The sequence below is a fragment of the Scomber japonicus genome, chromosome 11 (genome assembly GCF_027409825.1).
Source record: "Scomber japonicus isolate fScoJap1 chromosome 11, fScoJap1.pri, whole genome shotgun sequence".
Lineage (NCBI taxonomy): Eukaryota > Metazoa > Chordata > Actinopteri > Scombriformes > Scombridae > Scomber > Scomber japonicus.
Window position 1 is genome coordinate 9,626,684 of NC_070588.1, and position 21,440 is coordinate 9,648,123.

At 37.8% G+C, this 21,440-nt stretch overlaps 1 protein-coding gene across 1 annotated transcript in view; it reads left to right on the forward strand.

Moving 5' to 3' along the window:
• The window catches only part of epb41l5 (erythrocyte membrane protein band 4.1 like 5), a 40,200-nt gene that overhangs the window by 2,364 nt on the left and 16,396 nt on the right, over window positions 1–21,440 (forward strand). The window contains exons 3-15 of the mRNA XM_053328674.1: window positions 7,687–7,791; window positions 9,907–9,949; window positions 10,348–10,426; window positions 10,653–10,697; window positions 11,306–11,358; window positions 14,603–14,723; window positions 15,196–15,283; window positions 15,498–15,586; window positions 15,680–15,749; window positions 18,217–18,386; window positions 20,027–20,133; window positions 20,405–20,423; window positions 21,220–21,262. Coding sequence (XP_053184649.1) covers window positions 7,687–7,791; window positions 9,907–9,949; window positions 10,348–10,426; window positions 10,653–10,697; window positions 11,306–11,358; window positions 14,603–14,723; window positions 15,196–15,283; window positions 15,498–15,586; window positions 15,680–15,749; window positions 18,217–18,386; window positions 20,027–20,133; window positions 20,405–20,423; window positions 21,220–21,262 — 1,032 coding nt within the window. The remainder of the gene's footprint in view (window positions 1–7,686; window positions 7,792–9,906; window positions 9,950–10,347; window positions 10,427–10,652; window positions 10,698–11,305; window positions 11,359–14,602; window positions 14,724–15,195; window positions 15,284–15,497; window positions 15,587–15,679; window positions 15,750–18,216; window positions 18,387–20,026; window positions 20,134–20,404; window positions 20,424–21,219; window positions 21,263–21,440) is intronic.

The window sequence follows — 21,440 nt, forward strand, 5'->3', positions numbered from 1 at the left end:
AGCAACCCATCAAATGTTCCAGCAGGACATTCTGTAGCTTTACGAGGACTTTGAGCTCATAAAAACAGTGCACAAGGTAGTAATCACAGTCTGAGGTTGTTTTCCTTGAGTTTCATCATTCGTCTGCTGGAAGAGAAAGCACGAGACCTGCTCCATTGATCATTTGTGTAGCTGTGTCAGTGGAGCAGTCTGTCAGGCTTACGTCTGTGTGTGTGTGTGTGTGTGTGTGTGGGTGTGGGCGTGTGGGCGTGTGTGGTAGTGTTGCTGATTACCTGTAAATCCATGATCCTCTCTAGGGAACACGCTTAATCACATGACAGCGTCACATGACCTACAGGGGCTCATCACCAAGTGGACACAGAACAGAACGTCTCCTCTTTTTGTCCTTTTTTCTTCTCCCTGCATCCCTCTTTTTCTCATGTTATTCCATTTGAATCTCAGTCTAAAACTTGTAAAAGAGACACACACACTCTCCAAGCTACTCCTGAGCAAAAAAAACACTATTTATTTTTTTAATTCTTCCTGGTTTGGTTTGTGTTTCTTGTGCATGGAGTCAAACCTGCAGCATTCCTGTGAGGTTCGGCAGGATCCTGTACGACTGGATCTTATCTCGATATCTGTCTGTCTGGCATAACATTCTCTAGATTATGTTTAGTTTTAGTTTAGTTAAGTTTAGTTTATTTGCACATAAAGATAAAAAATACATAATACAATAAAAATAATTCATGCAGACTTCTTTTTTTAGATTAAGAAAATAAAACCATAATAAAAAAAGAAAAATGTGCAGGAGGAGGAGCCAATAAAAAACAGTCAGGGCTTGTCAGGTGGCCCTCTTATAGTGAAACATACAACATAAAAACTCTTCTTCTTTTTCATTTTTAGTCTGATTTCCTTACATATAGGTGTTTGTTTAAATGCCTGAGCTCAAGCAGCATTCCCTTAATTCTTACCAGCCCAGTAAACGATAAGGCATACTTTATACAGCAGGTCTCACAAAGTGATGCCACACATTGTATTGAGCTTGTGTAAATGTAAAATCATTGAACCCATCCTATCAGCTCAGTGTTGTTGTTGGACTCTTATTCAGTGCTTCTTCTAGTTTAATCTTATCTACTCTGACCACTTTCTCTTTCTCCTCGCTCTCACGCTCCTGTTTATAGTTAGCCTGAATTGACTCAGCAGTGTTGGTCATTAGCTCTGGTTTTCTTTTCTTTTTCCTTATTTTATTGATTTTTGCTTCAGGTTAAGATTACTTTCATGCCTTAAAGACTCTCAGGTATTTCTCTGTGCACCACTGAAGGAAGTTTTTAAATTTGAGTGGATTTCTGGATGCATTCCTGCAGGACCTTGGCTTAGTGTTAGGTTTCAGAATTAGCTTCTTTTTGTGTGTGTGTGTGTGTGTGTTTCTCTGTCTATCTCATCATCCAGCTGCCTCTTAAGCGATATGGCAACAACAACGCTACTATTTGGCACATTGCTCTGTTTGAATTAGCTTCTGGTTGATACTGGATTTTTTGGGGCCAATACTAATATTATGGATTGAAAAAAAAAAAATCAGATATTGATATATTAGAAGATAATCTTTATATATACAGAATACGTACATAAAACTAAATATTTTTCAGTGTCCCTGTGGATCCTTAAAAAGTCTTAAGATGTCTTAAGTTTAGTTTTTAATATTCAAGGTCTAAAAATGTCTTAATGTCTGGAATTGTAGGGGTTAAGGCATTACATTTGATTTGATCTGGAGCAGAGTGAATGACTGTAATTATATGTGTTCAGTTTCTATTATTAATCATTATAATCATTATTTTCTCATTATTTTACAAAATCAACCAATCCACATAATTATTAGTTGCAGTCTTATATAAATGAGCTCCATTTCACCTCACAACAGTCAAATCCTGCTTTTGCATTATTATATGTCTTTGCAATGTTTTTCTTTTTAACTATAATAAACTGTATTGCATAAACTGACATCAGTGCCCTGAAACAGTAGACTTCACAGGGAATTTAATAGTTATAAATGATTATAAATAGAAAAAAACAGCAAAAAAATATATGTATGTATATATTAAACTTGAATTAATGAGAATCAAATTATGTAAAATGCTGCCTATAACTGAAAAAAATAATCGGACAGCCTATATGCCGATAACGATACATCTGTGATAGGCTAATATCAGCCGATAATATCAGCTGACTGATATATTGGTCTGGCTCTAGTTTGAATGCTTCGCCTTGTAGACGTCGATCTCACTAATGATGACAACATGACCAAAGAAGAAGTGAGAAGACATCAAAAATAGATGATTCATTTTAATTAAAGATGATTTATGAAATGATATTACAGAATAAACACAGGCAGCACAGAAGAGATTCACCTTGTTGGAATATGAGCATATAATATTCATTTAGCTGGACTTTTCCTTTAGTGCAGCTTCCTCTAACATTTGAAACAATTGGCAGTCCCTCTTGGATGTCTTCAGTCTGGTTGAAACAAGTTTCTCCTTCAAAGTGAATAAGATGTAATCAAATCAGCTTCTCCAGCTATCATGGTAAAAGTGGAGCGGTCCTCAGGATCTCACAGACCACTCTGTGTAGCGAATCTTCTCACGTGACGCTAATCAGCCAATCAAATCTGTGCATTCAGACACACGGAGGGACTCGACTGTCAGTGAGATACACACGGAGATAAGAGTTAATATGTGTTGAGATGTTTTGTTATAACAGTTATTAGATGTGAAATTAAGTTTATGGTTTAGGTTTCAAAGTAAAAGGGATTCTTTTATTTTTCTAAAACTAAGCTTTTTATTTATGAAGCACAATCAAAAGCTTTCTGTCATGCATTTTATTTTGAAATACCATCTTTATTTGATATTAAAAAAAAAGAATTCTTATTTTATCTTTTTTATTATTTATTTGAATCCCACAAGTTCAGTGAAAATATTAATCTAGCCACTAGACACAGATGCTGATGTAACTACAATGCTACTTCAAAGTACTGAAAAATAACACAGACATTATGATGTTCTGGACCTTCCCTTGAGGAAATGTTCACAAATTGGACCTGAGTGAATTTTAATTGAATACCCCTGCTTTAAAGTATCAGCCAAAATATATCCATACCAAGTAGCATTGAAATGTCTCCCATCAAACAATACCTGCAATCGCAATCTTTTTGAACCCAGAGCTAGAAAATCTGACTATTTGCACAGATTTGCTCACAGCCAATCAACACAAGCGTTCTTTGATATAATGTGACATGTGATTGGCCCACTGCCACAGCTGCTACAACCCGTCTGTGGTGGTGAAGTCTCGGTGAATTTGAGGTTAGCGCGTTTAGAAGTTGAGCAGCTGAGATGCCACCTAAACTCTCTAAAGTTTGACTACAGTACAAGCCTGTTACATCGGATAAAAGCAAGTGCACAAAATGTGTTAATGGGTATCAAATGAAGTACTCAACTAGTATCGGTATCACTAAAAGGGTACTTGCATTGGCACTGGTATCGTCCTTTGATGTAGTTTGGATTCATGGTGTATTTTTCTGCCTGAAAAGCTTGCACATCCAGAAACTTTGGGTTAATAAGACTTAAAATGGTTTCTATACTACCAGGTGGCAGTTAAATAGTTGTCAAGTCAACGTCAGCTGGCAGAATTTTGGGGGACCCGGCAGTTTGTTTTTCCTTTAGGATGTTCAAGCAGTTGTAAATAAAAAGAGGGGACATCATCTAAAACTGAATAGGGACCCATTCAAATGCTTTACTCGCTCTCCAGCTGTGTGTATGTGTCACTAATATGTAAGGCCACCCAAAGTTGTCTCCTAGGATACGGCCGTTTTGTTTGTTTGCATCCATGACCAATGACCATATATTCAATCCACAAAAGCCCTGCAATTCACATTCCTCCTGTTTAGTAGTATACCTCTCTGCATTTTGTTTATATCTTTTACCCTTTACTATCCATTTTAAGTTAGTTTAGTAGAATCTCCAAAAACTAAATGTGATTAAAACATTATTGTAGGGTAGTACAGGTAAATAAATATGTAGGTATGTAGGTCTATGATAAGAAAAGATAAGATATTCCCTTATTAGGCCCCCAGTGGGGAAATTTACATTACAAATGCACAGTAAAAAAAACAAAAAAAAAAAAAAAACAGGAAGAGCATCAATAGAAGAATAAAGAAAAATAAATAATAAATAAGTACACAAGTGATGAAGAGACAATAGTAGTAAAACATATAGTAAAAAAAACCCCAGCAACATTATATACAAGAGTAATAATATTAGTGGTGAATGAGTTATATATTGTTATTACATGGATTTTAAAGTGGAAAAATAAATATATTGAACTGAGTAATAGTATGCATTGGTTGAGCAGGGATGAACATGTAGCTATGGCTGGACAATATGACCAAAATCTCATATGACGCTATAGCACATTTTAATTAATTGAATAAATAATTGGTTAACTAACTGACTGAACTTATTATGTTACTGTAAGTGCGATAAAAGCCTTGCAAGCAAAATGGTGAGAAGAGTCATTTAAAAAATATAATCCAAACAAAAGATGGACAGACTCCAAATGATGACAAAATGCTGCTGTAAAGACTTACATCACAATGATATAAATCAAAGAGCCAAATATGAAATGTTATATATCGTCATATCATATCCATTGTTGAACTAAGCCTGTTTATCTCTTACTAACTGTGGTATCATTGTAGAACAGTGCAGTCATGATGGAGTCAGGACTCTTTGGAGAACGTTAAGTACTCGTGGTCAGTCTGTGGTAATTCAAAGCAAGCTCACAAACTACTTAAAGGCTGAAAGTTGCTTTAATTTATCGCTTACAGTGTATACTTAATGGGCATGTGAATTGATGCATCATCGAGGTGAGGCAGAAATGTGTAATGGATAAATATGGGCCTAAAATGATAGGTCAAAAGTTGTTATTCACCCTTTTTATTTCATTTTAAAAAGTATGTTTTTAAAAACTCCACTAAACAGAATGATTTTCCTTCTTATTATCTAAACTTTTGCTCGTCCCAGGCATTGTGGTTCGCCTCTTCAAAATAAAAGCATAACCGCATTTCTTCTCGTTGGTTACAGCAGGTCAGGACGTCGGCTTAAACTTAAACATTCAGACACAGCGGCCGAGAGACAGAACTGTACGCTTGCAGGCAGAAAGACCGCAAACAGCTGAACAATACTGCAGGCACTATAACAAGGCCTTGCACACACACACACACACACACACACACACACACAGACATGCGCACACACACATTCACAATGAGTCCTTTGTACTCTCACTCCCAGGGTACTGTAGGGGTGCGGTATGCCTTGTCAGCTATGCCAACTAGCATGGGGCCAGTCCCCCCCCCCCCCCCCCGAGCTGCCCAGGAGCTCTCTTGGGCTGTGTGTGTGTGTGTGTGTGTGTGTGTGTGTGTGTGTGTGTGTGTGTGTGTGTGTGTGTGTGTGTGTGTGTGTGTGTGTGTGTGTGTGTGTGTGTGTGTGTGTGTGTGTAGGAGATGCAGGGAAAACCTCTATGGCACCCACAGTCCTTATTCTTTACTCATTCAGAGTTTTATCCTTATTTTAATAGTCTTTGTGACCTCTGGGATATGCTGCTATTTTCTGTGGGTAACATTATGGACATACTTTTGTAAAAATGTACTACAAGCATAAGTCCACTATTATAGCTTAGTGAGTATAGTTGTGTTATTTGCATTACAGAACACATGAAATATGTGTTTTATAGGGAAGGAAGCTGCCTTTATTCATCATGTTAAATAAAAAAAAATAATAATAATTTAAAGATGCTGTTTAGTTGTGTGTTGTTCACCTGGTGGCACAACACATGCAGGAACTTTTCAACAAGCATACAGACAGTCCTTACAGTGTATATATATTTTACGTTATGTTACAGTTGCACCCCGTTATTTTACTGAAGCACCAACCGCAGCAACCCTTTCATTTTTCAAGCATGATTTAGCAAGATTTAGATTTTAAGCCTCTTGTATAAATTTCTCGTCCTGTAACTGTAGCCCTTGACCTGCTAACTGATTGATTTACAACATGTTTTAATTTTTTTTGATAGATTAACTGGTTTAATGATTCAGAGTGACATTCACAGAGTTACACTAACAAGACCAGGTATTTTTTTTTATTGGAGTTACTGGAGTTTAAATAGTGTAATGTGACGGTGATGGTTTATTAAAGTTTCCACCCTTTTTCCTTTTTTTCTTCTTGAGCACTTGGCATTTACATTTTGCTATTTGATTATTTAAATATCAATTAAAAATGTTGCATTTGTTTGGATATATATTGCTATGGAAACTGACCTTCAAGCACTGAGAATGAGCTGATCATCAAATCCATTTATGGTCATTTTTACTGTACATATAAAATGTTTCTCTGGGTTCAAAGTGCAATGAGACATAACTAAAGTAACCATCATCCCGTCTGTTGGCCTTATGCCTGATGAAGATCCTGTAGTGTTGACACGTTGCCGTTTTTCAGTCAATAATAAAAATACTTCAGGAGCTTAAATCCAAGTTTTTGGACACTCTACTTTTTCCTGACTTGTTGCTTTTTCACACGATGGCTTAAAGAGAAAATAAATGATAGATTTCGTGGGTGTCTAATATCCTTTCGATGCTCACAAAGATTGGTGAAAATGTTTTACAACTGTAGTTTCTGTGAGGTAGAAAAGAGTAAAATGTAATTTTAGTGCAAAAAAAAAAAAAGATGGAAAAAGACAATCACAGAGAAGAAGATAGAGGGAGGGTAAAATAAGAAAAAAAAGAGGAAGAAATGCAGCAGCAGACTGTTCTCGGACTGCGTCTTTTCCCCGACAGAGTCAGATGATCACATTATGTGTCCAGCAACCCCACTTCCCTCAGCTCTTGGGCGTCTGGGGCACTTCAGCCCCCGTCACCATGGCAACCCTGTCGCTGTGCCTCATGTTGGGGTTTGGAAGACGGATGCCTGTGTGTGTGTGTGTGTGTGTGTGTGTGTGTGTGTGTGTGTGTGTGTGTGTGTGTGTGTGTGTGTGTGTGTGTGTGTGTGTGTGATCTCCCAGTCCCGGTCAAAGCACAGGCAGTAACTGGTACAGCCTTGTTAGAGAGGACAGCACCTCACTTCAAACTTTCTGCACTCATGTTTAATATTTTCTCAGATCTGTGTTTCAAATTCATAAAAAAAAAAAAAAACACACACACAACTCAGAGGATGGTTACTTAAATAAAAACCAGAAAAACTTGCACATGAAGCAACATTTTGGGGAAAAAGAAGAAGAGGCTTAACATTTTTGTTTAAGTGCCTCTTCAGACAAATCTAATGTAAACTTAAAAAATGTGTGTGTGTGTGTGTGAGAGAGAGAGGGCATGTGTTTTTTATTAACCCTGCTTCAGCTCTGTCAGAAGGTCTCATTTATTATGGATGAAAAAATGTCCTACAGTAGCATCAAAACCATATTGCAGATGTCTAATGTAAACAGAGGTTTTGAATTTAATTTTCTTCAGGACTCATTTTTATACATTGATCTTCCTGAGATTTCCTTTCCATCCCCACCCAATATTAATGTGGTACACGAGCACCTTCATGAGTATCAGCATTGAACATGAAATTGTACTTTTTAATGATGTCACTTGTGTGTTTGTGTGTGTGCTTCCGTCATCAGAAAAAAGCCAAAGGTGAGGAGCTGTTCGACCAGATCATGTACCATCTGGACATCGTAGAGAAAGACTACTTTGGACTGCGCTTCATGGACTCAGCACAAGTACCGGTAAGAGCTGAGTTCTTTCCTGAGGGTTGTTTTTTGTTTTTTTTCCCCAAATTTTATTTTCATGCCATACTGTGGGAAGCCTCACTGGTCTGGTTGTTTTATTTCTGCAATTAATGATGGAGAGAATTGACTCCTCAATAAGTGCTGAAATGCATCAGGACACATATATATCTGTTAAAAAGCATCCTGTAATGAATTTATTTTCTTTCCATTGATACAGGTAATCAATTCATCACAATATTTACTTAAGTGAAATAATCAAAGTTATACCCATGTCGTCTGTACTGTTATTTAATGTTTGAAGTGTTTCAGGCTAGATTGATATTGACCTATTAGAGATCAGTGCAAAACCAGTATGTTTGTGTTAGGGGTGGGAACCTCTTGGCACCACATGATTCGATCAAATTCTGATTCAGAGGGCTACAATTTGATTCTAAAACAATTATTGATGCATCTCAATGTATAACATCATTACTGCATGACTAATTATGATACAATAAGTCAGATACATTTGAATTGCCTTTTTTTTTATCTAGAAAGTACTTTTAAAATTTCAATGTCAACATTCAACATGCATGTTAAACATAGAAGTCTTCACATTAAAATAAGTAGGCCGCATTAAGTCAACAGTATAGACCTTTAGAGTTTATGTTGTTTCATGCTGCAGTGTGTGTTGGTCAGCTGTTCTCGTTAGCTGCGCTAACGTTAGCGTTAGCTGAGTGACATCATTGAAAGTTCATAGTAAATATCACCATTGTCTCACAAAGGTAATTATTTAGTCATTCAATCAAAAAATGCTGCAGTCGCTTCTTTTTTTAAGATGAACTACAGGTGAACTCCCGCGTGTGCGCCCTATAAGACTGTCCGGCTGCTGCGTGGCCCTCACTGTTTGGTTCCGCCTTTGCCATCCGTCAACATCAAGTTATTAACTAAGGTTTAAATAATCGATTCTTGACCTTTGTTAATCGATGCAGAGTCGTCCACTTCCACATTGCAATGCATCATATAATTGAGACATTTCTCCATCCATAGTTAATATACATCAGTGGTCTCCAACCCTGCTCCTGGAGAGATACTGCCCTGCATGTTTTAGGTATCTCCCCACTCTAACACACCTGATTCTAATAATGAACTTGTTATCAAGCAGCTCAAGCTTGTCAACGGGCTTGATAACAAGTTCATTATTAGAATCAGGTGTGTTAGAGTGGGGAGATACCTCAAACATGCACGTATGTATTCTTTATATATAAAATGATTGGCTGACATAGATATCGGAATTGTTTTACTATTTAAAATTGGTTTCGGCATTTGGCCCAAAAATCCAGTATCGGTCAGGTTCTATTTCAGGCAGTCTTCTCTTCTTCGGTTTCAGTCTAAATCACTATTCGCCCCCATTCGAGAGAAGGCTTGAGGCAGGGACGTTTCCTTTCCACTGAATGGACTAAAGGGATTGGTTATGGGACTCTTGTCAGCTCTGGGAGTCAGGCTGTGCTCTGAGACAAACTGGTTTAAGTTTTATCGGTCTGCCAGCAGCGCCCCCCCCTCTTGTTCCTTCACACTGATACTCTGTGAAGGCCGTGGAAGCAGGGAGGAATGATGTAGCAGAAGGAGAGAGGGGTGGAGGTGGACAGTCAGAAAAGGGTGGGAGAGGGAGCTGAAGTTAAGAGGGAGGGCTGTAACCAGGAATGCGGGGGAGAGGAGACGAGAGTGCTGCGAGTTCCTCTGTTATCTCTTTCTCCCTCTCTCTTTCTCTCTCTCACTCTCTGTCTCTGTCTCTCTCTCTCTCTCTCTCTAATTTACACATGCACACACACCATCAACCCTCCTTGACATTGTTCATGCCTCGTAGAGCCTAAACTTCCAAGAAGCATTACAGCACATTACAGAAGACTGACTTTAGTGTGTGTGTGTGAACTTCCTGACAAAAGACAGCTCAGCTTAGTCCATTCATTCAGTTAAACACAACTTAATGACATGAATATTTGTAATACTTTTACAATAATACCTTAAAGCTCAAATGTGAAAGCAGTATTCCTGGTAAATAGGTTGGGGCTGATTTGCTTTTTTAAACATTTTTAAAGTTGTATCATCTTTTTTTTTTTTTTTTTTTTTCAGCATTGGATTGACGTTACAAAAAGTATCAAAAAGCAAGTGAAAAGTAAGTATACACATACTACATACTTCTACATTGTTCTCATTTCATTTTTTTTTTTTTTTTTTGTGGGTAACAAGTAGGTTTGGGCTGATGGCAGACAGTCATTGACCACTAAGCCCCTACCATTGTCAGATTGTGATTTAAAATGCTGCACCCTCCCCCGGGTGTCAGACGGTCTTTTGCATAAATTACTTACCCTCCCAACACAACCCCCCCACCACCACCACCACATCATCATGTCAATTTTGTTGACATCACCCAACCCTAATAACAAGTCATAGTGTGTCTGCTTAATGTTTTTTACCCTTTCTCAGTTACTTTAATCATTCAAATATGTACTATATAATTTTAAAGCTTGATAATATTTACAATCAAACTTTTATTTTGAAAATCTCCGTTAGTTGGCCCACCGTACTGCCTTCACATGAGAGTCAAGTTTTACTCGTCAGAACCGAACAACTTGCACGAGGAGCTTACCAGGTGAGTTAAGACTCACTACAATCACTTTTTAAAAGCTGTGTGACTGTCTATTTTGTAAATCTGCTAGAAGAGATTTGTAATATAAGTAAGTTCCTTTTGGCGTGTGTCACTAAACGTATAAATGAAGTGATGAATCAGCTACTACTTAAGCATTGTATCAAGTGTTTTGTTGGATAGTTTGTCCATTGATCCTGGCGATAATATCATCGTCTTCTTCTTCTTTCAGATACCTATTTGTGTTACAGTTAAAGCAAGACATCCTCAGTGGAAAGTAAGTCATTTTCCTTCATTTCAATTTAAAATGAAGTATTCAATGCAGTGCTGTGTACAGTATTGGTATCATTGTACTCCAAATACATTCTCTGTAATTAAATAGATGAATAAAATAGATAGATCCATAAAATAAACACTAACAGTTAAATCACTGGCCCAAATTGCCAACTCATCGCTGGCTCCTTGACATAAATTCCAGCTGACTACTAGATTTGTCTTAATACATTAACCCTCCTGTCTTATTATTTAACCTATTATTTCATATAGCTAACTTGTAAATCCCTCGAATAAGACAATATATCTTTCTTAATCAGTCAGTTGTTGTGTCAGTAGTCACAGTCATGGTGGTATCATCGTAACAGACGTATAAGATTACGCTTGTGAACAGTAGTCGGTTAGTATTAGTCAGCAGTCAGTATAGCACACTGGGACTTTTAGTTTTTACCATCAAGTAGATTAAAATAGTTTGCATTGTTTGGCTAAATACTAACAGGACATGATAGAGACTAGCAGGTCTCAGTCAGAGAGAAGTTCAGGTGGCTCATGTCAGTGTTTTAGCTTCACTAAGCTTGCTGTGGCTGACTGTTATCGTCTGTGTATTTTCAGGCTAGAATGTCCTTTTGAAACAGCGGTGGAGTTGGCTGCTTTCTCACTACAAGGTAAGCTCAGCAGGTCTCCAGGACTCTCTCACACCATGTTTTTAATAATTGGGATCACCAATGTAACTGCTGCCATTGTTTGTATATCGTGAGTATGATGGGGCCACACGCTGCTATGCAGAAATTGAGACATGTACTGTCTTGGTTGTAGAGAGCATGTGTGCAGCACGCATGTAACCAGTTAGTTAGTTGGTTAGTTAGTTAATGGAGTGAGTCACACAAGTATTAGTCAGTTTCAGGTTGGATCATGGTCTACTCACATACCAAGAATCCCAACAATTCTTACATCTGCAGTGACTCATTTCTCATTCTGCAGCTCATTTCTCATGGTTTACGTATCTTAAATCTCTTCCACCCCTCCCACATTCCCAACAGGCATTACAGCCAACTTCCACAATTACTTCATAACTGTTGAGCCCATAAAATAATGTCCCTGCATCTCATTTGAGCCGTGTCTCACCGTGCGCTCACCTGACAGCACCGTGCACTCAGTAGCCCGGCTGCAGGAGTGGGACCTTCTGTTCTCTGGTCCACACCAGTTTTCCTTGATCTTTTTGAACCAGTCATGGCTGTCTTTGTGAATCACCATCTGCTCCGGGTGACCCTGCACTCCTGGTATCATGGTCACAGAGGCACATTAACCCCTCCACTTCAATAAGATTGCAAATCAGGGAGTAATGTAGCTTTCACTAACAACAGCATGAGATCGCAGACACGTGACACATGTGATTTTTCCCATAGTGCATTAAGAACCGGCACTCTTGTGCATTCAGATTACCCTCTGAGCTTTTCTTATTGACAGTTTATGTTTACATGCAGTGTTAGCCACCAAAACTGTATATATTCTTGAAGCCCAAAACACTTGTTGAATGTACTACTTTCCTCCTGAAACATGTGTAAAGTGCACATTTTTTTTTGCCATTTTGAAACATGCATTATTTACATCTATGTTAATTGCCTTGCATTCTTTGTTTTTCTTCCATTTGCTCATGCCATGATATGTTTATCTTCATCTTCATCTTTATCTTACATCTTCAAATGCTTTGTTTTTCCCTGACCAACTGCCCACAACCAAAAGATAATCACGTTACTAAAGAAACTGGAAAATATTAAGAAATTAACAAATTTAAGAAGCTGAAACTAGATAATTATTAGAATATATTTCGATGAATCTGAATCCAAGAGCAAGAACAGTGTTTTTCATCTTAACTCTGACTGAAAAAAAGAGAAACTGTTTACAGAACTTTTAGATTGATTCATGATATTTCTGCTGCTTCTGTACTTGTGCCTCCATTAACTACATTTTCAAGGAAGCATCGGTTAAATATCATGAACAATGTGGGGCCTGTTTTCTGGCAGTATTTGCTTATTTTGGAAGTTGAAAGTAAGAGTGTCAGTGTGACAGTCTAGTGTCCACTTCAGGGAAATACATTCAGGAGTAGTGGAGCAGAAATAGCTTGGGCTGTTTCTCCCACCAAATGTTGAGCAGCAAAGAGTCCATATGTTATAGACTACACATATTAACTGTTAATGGTTTCAGTGTTTTAAATGAACAGCATTTACCTGCAGTATAAAGAATGCTGCTTCAGAGGAACAATGAGTTGGTGGAGATGTCTGTGGACTGGGATTGCGTGCACAAACACACACACACACACACACACACACACACACACACACACACACACACACACACACACACACACACACACAGAGTCACTGTGGGGTAAATGCCAGCTCATTAGTGCTCCATCCTCTTCAGAGGCCCCCTAATCCAGCCCCCTTTCTGTCTTCTCTTTCCCTCAGCTGAGCTTTCTCTCTTTATCTTCCTCTTTTTTCTGAGAATTATGTTGTTGGTCCACAGATATTTGCTAGAAGATATGTTCTCTCCTCTCTATTTTGAGGCTGTACTCACAGCTGGATTAACTAAACATTAGGTGGGTTTCCATCCACCCTTTTTATATGCACTTTTTCAATTTGCACATAAAAAAATGTGAGTGGAAATGCTGAAAATTTAAATAAGTTTTTACGCTTGGATGAGGTGGAAGGTTGATGTATTCATAAAAGCAAAAAGCGACAAAGTGCGATGGAAACAGATTGAGTGAATTAATGATGATGTACAGGAGAAATGTGACTCAAATGTCCCTTAGCTCGTTTTCGTGTCTGGGCAACTGACACAAGGCTGTGAAAACATTTCCTAAAGCAAGAAGCTGTGATGTTGGCTGTTCTCTCCATTTCTACTGTCCATTGTGCTCTAAAGCACCAGGATGTTGTAGCATGTTTTCCATAGCTTCAGCTTTGACTGTCACTCCGTTAATTATGTCATTGAGCCATCTTCTTCTGTCTGTGGTTTATTGCACTTGAGGAGAATCAGCACCACACACTGTTTAATTCGATAGGCTCAACTATTAATATACACAAAACAGTAGTGCGAATTCTTTTAATTGATTTTCTGAAATTATGGTTAAAATTTGCACTTGATTTAGATGAAAACCTGACTACAGTTCAAGAGATATGATTGTTCCACTTTGTCTTCTTCTCAACACGCTATTGTCTTTTTCATCTTGTGATTTTATATGTTTTTCCTGTTTCAGCCTCCTTTTCTGTCTTTTTATTTTCTCACCTGATAAAATCCACAACCTCTCATCCTATCAGTCCCTGACCTGATGGTGCTCAAGGATTAGTGTGTTTTGATACTGTGTAGTGATGATATTTAGTTTTTTTATTAGGATCCCCATTACCTACTACCACAGTATTAGATGGTGCTGTTCAGGGACTAGGTGAATACAAAAATAGTATTTAAAAAATGTTGTACACTGAATTACCAGTTTATATTCACCTATACACCTAATGTAATCCACTCCTATAGCCCCTTAACAAATGTATCACTATTTAACTATACTGTCCTCTTTTTTGTGCTGTGCACACAGAGTCAAATAGCTGTTGCACTCTGTGGGGAACTTGAGGTTGTAGTTGGTGTTTTATATATAAAGGTGTTTCTAATGACATATTCGGTCTCCTTGGGGCACATTCCATAATATATACTGCCTATTCTAATGTTTGGCAGACAGTCGATTAATCAGTTAAATGCTCAGTGACGGGAAGAGGATGAGAAATTTCCACATAATAGTATTAATGTTTTTTGTTGAGTTCTGTATGACAATAAACTATTGGTGACTTTATAAGTTGCTCAGACTGTGAACTGATGTGTGTGTGCGTGTGTGTGTGTGTGTCTGTGTGTTTTCAGCTGAGCTAGGTGACTGTGACCCATTAGAACATAATCTGGACCTGGTGTCAGAATTTCGCTTCATCCCCAACCAGACAGAGGACGTGGAGCTGGCTATATACAATGCATGGAAAGAGTGCAGGTGAGCATTTCACTATAGCTAAACTAAACCACTCTGTTACACACAATGTAAAGCTTCATTCCGTAGTCTTTCTGCTCTATGGACTTGGGCTGGGACAGTTACCAGCAATGCTGCAGTAATATTATTATACTATGATTATAACTTGGTTACAGTTAGAGGGAAAGAAGTGGTGTTGACGACAGTAAGTGCACGCTAATCCCCAACAATAATACTGGTAGCAAACTATTTTCATCCTCTCAGCTTGGAGCAAAAGTTGTTTTTGTTCATGTTAACCTACTGTAACACTTCACATCACTCTCTCACAATTAAAGCTTTCTATTACCCAACCATTATAAGGCATTTACTGTAATGTAGCTACAGCTTCCTTCAGCATTAGTCATACCGTGTCTGCGTTATCAGCTGATGACCTAATAGTGGTAGCTATTTGCTTGGAAGAATATCAATGTAAACTTTCCCTCCTCTTCTTCTTCAGGGGTCAGACACCTGCACAAGCTGAGATCAACTACCTGAATAAAGCAAAGTGGTTAGAAATGTATGGGGTTGACATGCATATGGTCAAGGTAAGTGATACATAAAACACACACACTCTCTTACACACCAATATCTGAGCTGGGATATTAAACAGGAAGTGTATTTAATGGAAGCAGAGAGTAGAGTGAGCGTGCATGAAAATATAAACATGTCACATGGTTATAATGTTGTCTTATTTGGTGTCTTTTTTTTTGTTTTCTTTTCTTCTCTTCATCCATCTTTGTTTCCATTTCTGCCCTTCAGGCGCGAGATGGAAATGAGTACAGTCTCGGTTTGACACCCACAGGAGTTCTGGTGTTTGAAGGAGAAACTAAGATCGGCCTCTTCTTCTGGTATGTAATGACATCATCTACTGAACTTTTTACTTAAATGCCTTTTTAAAGACGCGCCTTTTTAAATTTTCACTCTTTCTAAATTATGTTTAGGCCGAAGATCACTCGTTTGGATTTCAAGAAGAGCAAACTGACTCTGGTGGTCGTGGAGGATGACGAACAGGTGAACGTGAGCAAAACCAATACTCCAATACTTACCAAAATTCAAATTGTACATTCAGTCTCTTAGTCTTTGTCTTATTCAGCTATCAGACATATACCAGGCTCAAGTAGTTTGTAGCTTTATGGAGTATAGCTAATTCAGTTGGATTGTATTTAAGGTTGTTTCAATATTGATGAAGTTTCATGACAGAAGAAAGTGCATTGGGACCTCTCAAATCATTCCCATGGCAGTATCAATTTTACTGTAAGCTCAGTATATTCCATTATCTCAAACTTTTGTGAATATATGAGAAATTATTTCTACATATGCTCAGAGACGTTCACATCTACCATTCCTCCACATTATATACAGCTTTTAACAAACAGATGTAGCACCACAGATCTTCATAACCTCCTTCTTTTGCTTTCTAAACTCAGGCCAGGCATTTTTGAGATGATTTGTCTTATGTAAAAAAAAAAAAAAGAAAAGAAAGAAAGAAATACAGAGCTTTATTTTGTTTGTTTCTTAATAAAAGGAATATTCCTCTGAAAACCTTTTTGTTTGAAGTTGTGCCCGAGGCCTAAAAGAGGCTTATTCCAAATCAAAATGAAACAAGAGTTGGTATTGTAGTACCCAGAGGCTAGTGTATATGAGAGAGCAGGAGAGGTTGTTTTTGTCCATCCCGGAGGTCTGTGTGTGAGGTTAATAAAGAAGCCTGCCCCCTCTGGTATTTCTGGTATGCACCAGTCTCCTACACACACACACACACACACACACAAACACAGTTCTAGCCTCCTAACTCTGTCCTCAACTGTTATATACTGTATGCTAGTCTTTCCACTGCAGGAATTTACTGCACATACCTGAATTCTCTAACAAGATGCTTGTCTGTCACACATAATGCAGTAGCTTCATTGATGAAACCAGCAGAGCGAGAGCTGGTTGTGAATCTTGTCAGAGGCTCATTGCATTGACTATTGTTGCATGTTTAAGGAGTAAATCTTGTCTGCTCTGGGTTACATTGGAGGGAGGAAGTGAAACAGTCTTATCTCATTCTCAAACTACATTTCTAAGAACAGGTGACCAGTTGTAATGTCACAAAAATGCACAGTTAAACAGTCAGTGCTTCTGTTGCTCTGTTTAGGTATTTAATGTTTTTTGGAGCATTACTATTACATCTTAAGGAAGATTCAACCCCCTAAAAACCAGAGTGTTCAACTGGAACTAGGGCTACTGATTATTTTCATCACCGATTATTTATCAATACTTTCTTGATTAATCATTTAGTCCATGAATTGTCAGAAATGCAAGTTATAGTTTTCCACAGCTCAAGATGTATTCAGATGTCTTGTTTTGTCCCACCATCATCCATAACCCAAAATGATTCAGTTTACTGTCATATATGACAAAGCAAATTCAAAATAGTTATTTATTTTAATGGACTGATTTCTTGACTAACTGTTGTGGCTCTAACTAGAACCAAGTCTTGGTTTGGAGTTCAGCACAGTGGTCTGGTCCTACTTCACAAAATTCTGTACAGACCTGAGACCAGTAGCAATTTATTTTAAGACCAAAAAGGGGTTTGAAAGGACCTGGGATCCATCTGAGCAACACATGTCTTTGTCAGTTGAGCAGAAATATGCAGCACACATTGCAGAATTCACTGTGGCTCTTTCAAGTTACAGATTGTCAGTTTCTTGAACAGCATTCAGACCTGAAGGATGCCATCCATAATGGAAATCTGAATGGTTTTATAAGTGAGAAGTTACAAGTGAGGGTCATTGGCTGTTTTAAATACACCAGCTTTTATTTAGAGGTTTTTACAGCTAGTTTGGAACTTTGTTAAAAGTATTTTAATGCACATTGAATAAATTGAACTCTGTGCATCAGTAAAAATGTGAGTGCTTTGTTAATCTGTACAGATCTTGGTTTGTCATTTTAATTTGTGTAAAAGCTTCTGTGTGTTTTTTTTTCCAGCTTTGGGAGAGATGGTCACGGCAGGGTCTCTTTGGGCAGAATGTGGTTTAATCCCTGTGTTTTGGTGCATGTGTGGAAGACAAGAATTATACCTGAAAACCAATGAAAAGAGGGAAACAAAAAGCAAAGAACTGCACAAAAAAATATGACTGTGAAACTGGAATGGCTCCAGCCTGAGTTTCGTTGCTGGCTGTGGTGCCAGTGAGGCTTTTATCTAGGCCACAATGAAAAATCAGATTAATGAGTCAGCACCTGCACACTATAGTGCAGTCATTCATTCTTCAAATATCAGCCTCCTTTCACAAGTAGGAGCTAGAATGAGTTTCGCTTTACTGAAAGTATGTTAGGATTGAAGGAGTTTCAAAGTCTGTGTTGAATTTGAGTTTGTATACCTGAGTAGAGTACAAACACTGTGTCACTGTGCCAAAAATACATGCTGTATATTACTGTACTGAGACATTATCTTATCCTCTGTACCTTTCAAATGTAACCCCACACCACTCTTCTACAGGGCAAAGAACAGGAGCACACCTTTGTCTTCAGGATGGACCACCCTAAGGCCTGTAAGCACCTCTGGAAATGTGCTGTGGAGCATCATGCTTTCTTTAGGCTGAGAGGACCGGTACAAAAGAACGCTACACGCTCTAGTTTCATACGTATGGGATCACGCTTCAGATACAGGTAACACATGGATGTATTCAAAGATCAGGCAGAGTGGGTTAGCACATAAGCATTTCAATATCCTTTGATATCAAATACAGAGGGCTTGAATTTTTTTCTGGCAGCTTTAGATTTACAAAATGAACTCTGCATGGCAACAGTTACAACACAAGGTTTTGTCGGCAGTTTTGCTTAATGTTCAGCCCTGTGGCACAGTATTTCAGTATATATTAAGATGTACAGGTGAGGCTGCATACAGTGCCTGTGTAATAATATTCACACGTCTCAACTTTATGGTGGTGCAGCAAAGAAACAGCTGACTTATATGATATCTTGACTAAAGTTTGCTGGAAGGACCTGAGAATTTTATTACATTTTACTGTAATGGCACCTTTAAAACCAGGAAAAGACACCCCTCTGCCATATCATGATATTACGATATCCAAATCTTAAGACCATATCTAGTCTCATATCACAATATCGTTATAATATCGATAAATCGCCCAGTTTTTTTCATTAGTTTGTGCAGGTAAAAGAAGTCCATACAAAGTTTTTGCCTTTCTGAAGCAACAAACAAATGAACAAAGAGATCATGATTTCTGCTGACTCAGTTGCTCTGGTAAGAAACTATGGACCAACCCAGCCGCATGCCTGATTACTGTATATAACCTCAGGTGCCCAGAGTATTACCCAATTCTCAAAACAAAACAAAAAAAGTACTAGTTAGCTAAAACTAAATATGCTAAACAATCAGATAATTATACTAAACAAATAACTAGTAAAAGGAAATGCCATCGAATTTGAATTTAAAATAATATCTTGAATAATCAAACAATACAAATTATCATTAATAAAATAACAACCAAACTAATAAATACAACTTATCCATTTCAGGCTGTAACTGATAGGCGATGCACTAAACATGGAATTGAGAGATGAAATGCAATCATTTATTTCATATGTAATTAATAAGCATTTATACTTAGCCATGTTTCTATTTAATTTGGATTGGTTTGTAGATATTTGTTCACAATTTGACATTCATGAGTCGATTTAAAAAAAAAAACATTGGTGTTTTCACGTCCTGAGCACACGTGACTTTTTGGGACAATAGAAACGCAGAAGAAATAGGTGTTGGGCACAAATGTAGTCGAGTTTTTTTTTTAAAGAAGAGTGGGAAGCAGACGAGTTAAAGCCCACAACTGTAGAGTCATATGTTTGTTTCTGTATCGCGTGTTTGAACGTAGCAGTAGAGATAACCTCATTTTGACGTACAGTATCATTCCTTGTACATACAAAAAAAACCCACACGTGTACACACAGATACTTGCAGTGGTACCGAACAGGCACTCGCCGTCAACATACTGCAGTAGTCAAGTAGTTCTTTCTCCTCTGTGTGTGTTTAAACATTACCCAGTTGGATAAGCATTGGCAGTAATGTTGGTTTAACACGGGGGTTACAGAGTTTGTTGTTAGTAGAAGGTTATCGCCTGGATGGTTCCAGAGTTCAGCAGGGGTCATCTCTGTGCCTGTTGTTCCTGGGGCAAATTTATCCAAAAAAATCATTATAAGAAGTTCTCTTTTGTATTTAATGGTTTGGTCTGATTTCCATTTAGAAAACCTCACAAGTGTAAAATATGTTTTTGTGTTTGTGTGGCCAGTGGAAATACAGAGTATCAGACAACCAAGGCCAATAAAGCACGGCGGTCAACCTCGTTTGAGAGAAGGCCCAGTCGACGCTACTCAAGAAGAACCATGCATAACAGAGGTGAGCACAACGGTTAAACACTGAACAGCACTTATACTATACTAACTATGTACACACTTAACAATTATCATTTTAGAGTGAACATTTTACACATACCGTCAACTCAACTCTATGGCCTTGTGATTTTCACCTCTTCTTAAGCACAGGGCTAACACACACAAGCTCATTAGTACACAGTAACATCATACACACACAGATTTGTCATTTGTGTACTTTAGTATCAATCTGAACATTACATTCACTCTGTTCTCTTTTTGTGTTTGTTTTACAGGACCATTCCATCCTCAGGAGTGAGTACACCAATATTTAAACATTGTGGTGGTTGTGTCACTGACTGATAACGTGACTTTATCTTTCCTCTCCTTGTTGTTTAACTCAAATCTTAGGGTGACTAATGTTTACATCCACATCAGCTGATGTCTGTAGAAATTGTGTCATTTTATATATTGATTACTGTGCTACCACTGCTGTGTAATCCTGTTTGTTTTACATTCATTTTTTTTAAAGAACAATAATGGAAAGTTTTCAGTGGAAATATCTGAGTTAAATCACAAAATATAAATGTGTTTACTTGTACTGTAATAAGTACTATTGCCTAGAGTACTGTGACTCACACATTGCTTGGCTATAATCTTGTTAGAGGTACCCTTTTGTTTTAGAGATATGTGTGTGGGCTAAAGACATGATGTCAGTTGTACCTTTAAGCAGTCATGGGATCAGTTGGGTCAAAGCATTTTGACAGTACATTTCTATGACTTAATTCAATCTGGTTGAACAAAACACTTACAATATTTAATGCTATGTAGAACATGTCTTTCAGTGGTGTCTTGAATATGGTTGGGTGAAATACAAAGTAATCTGGTAGACAACAAATAAATAAACATAATCAGTGAGTAAGAATGTAGCTCATGTATCGTGAGAGACTTTGATGAAAATTCATTATTCAGGTTGGGCAAGAATCTGGGTGACAAGTCAAAGCCAGTTCAGTTATTTATAACATAAATACTTATACAGCATTAAGAATTCTTCAGAGATGTTTGTCAGATTTGTTCTTTAATTAAAATCTCAATTTCTTTCTTTCCTCAGGGTTCTTTCCTCAGGCAATGGAGTCAGCTCCAGCAAAGACAAGGTGAGGGGGCACCATGCAACAAACTAAATCAGGGTTTGAACCCACATAAGTCACAATCAATCTACAGACTAGAAGAAAAAGCCACCAATTATAGTTTTCGCATAGAGTAGAAAGGGGTAGAGTATGACTCGGATAGACTGTTATAGTACCTTGACAAAATTATCATACGATTTAGAGT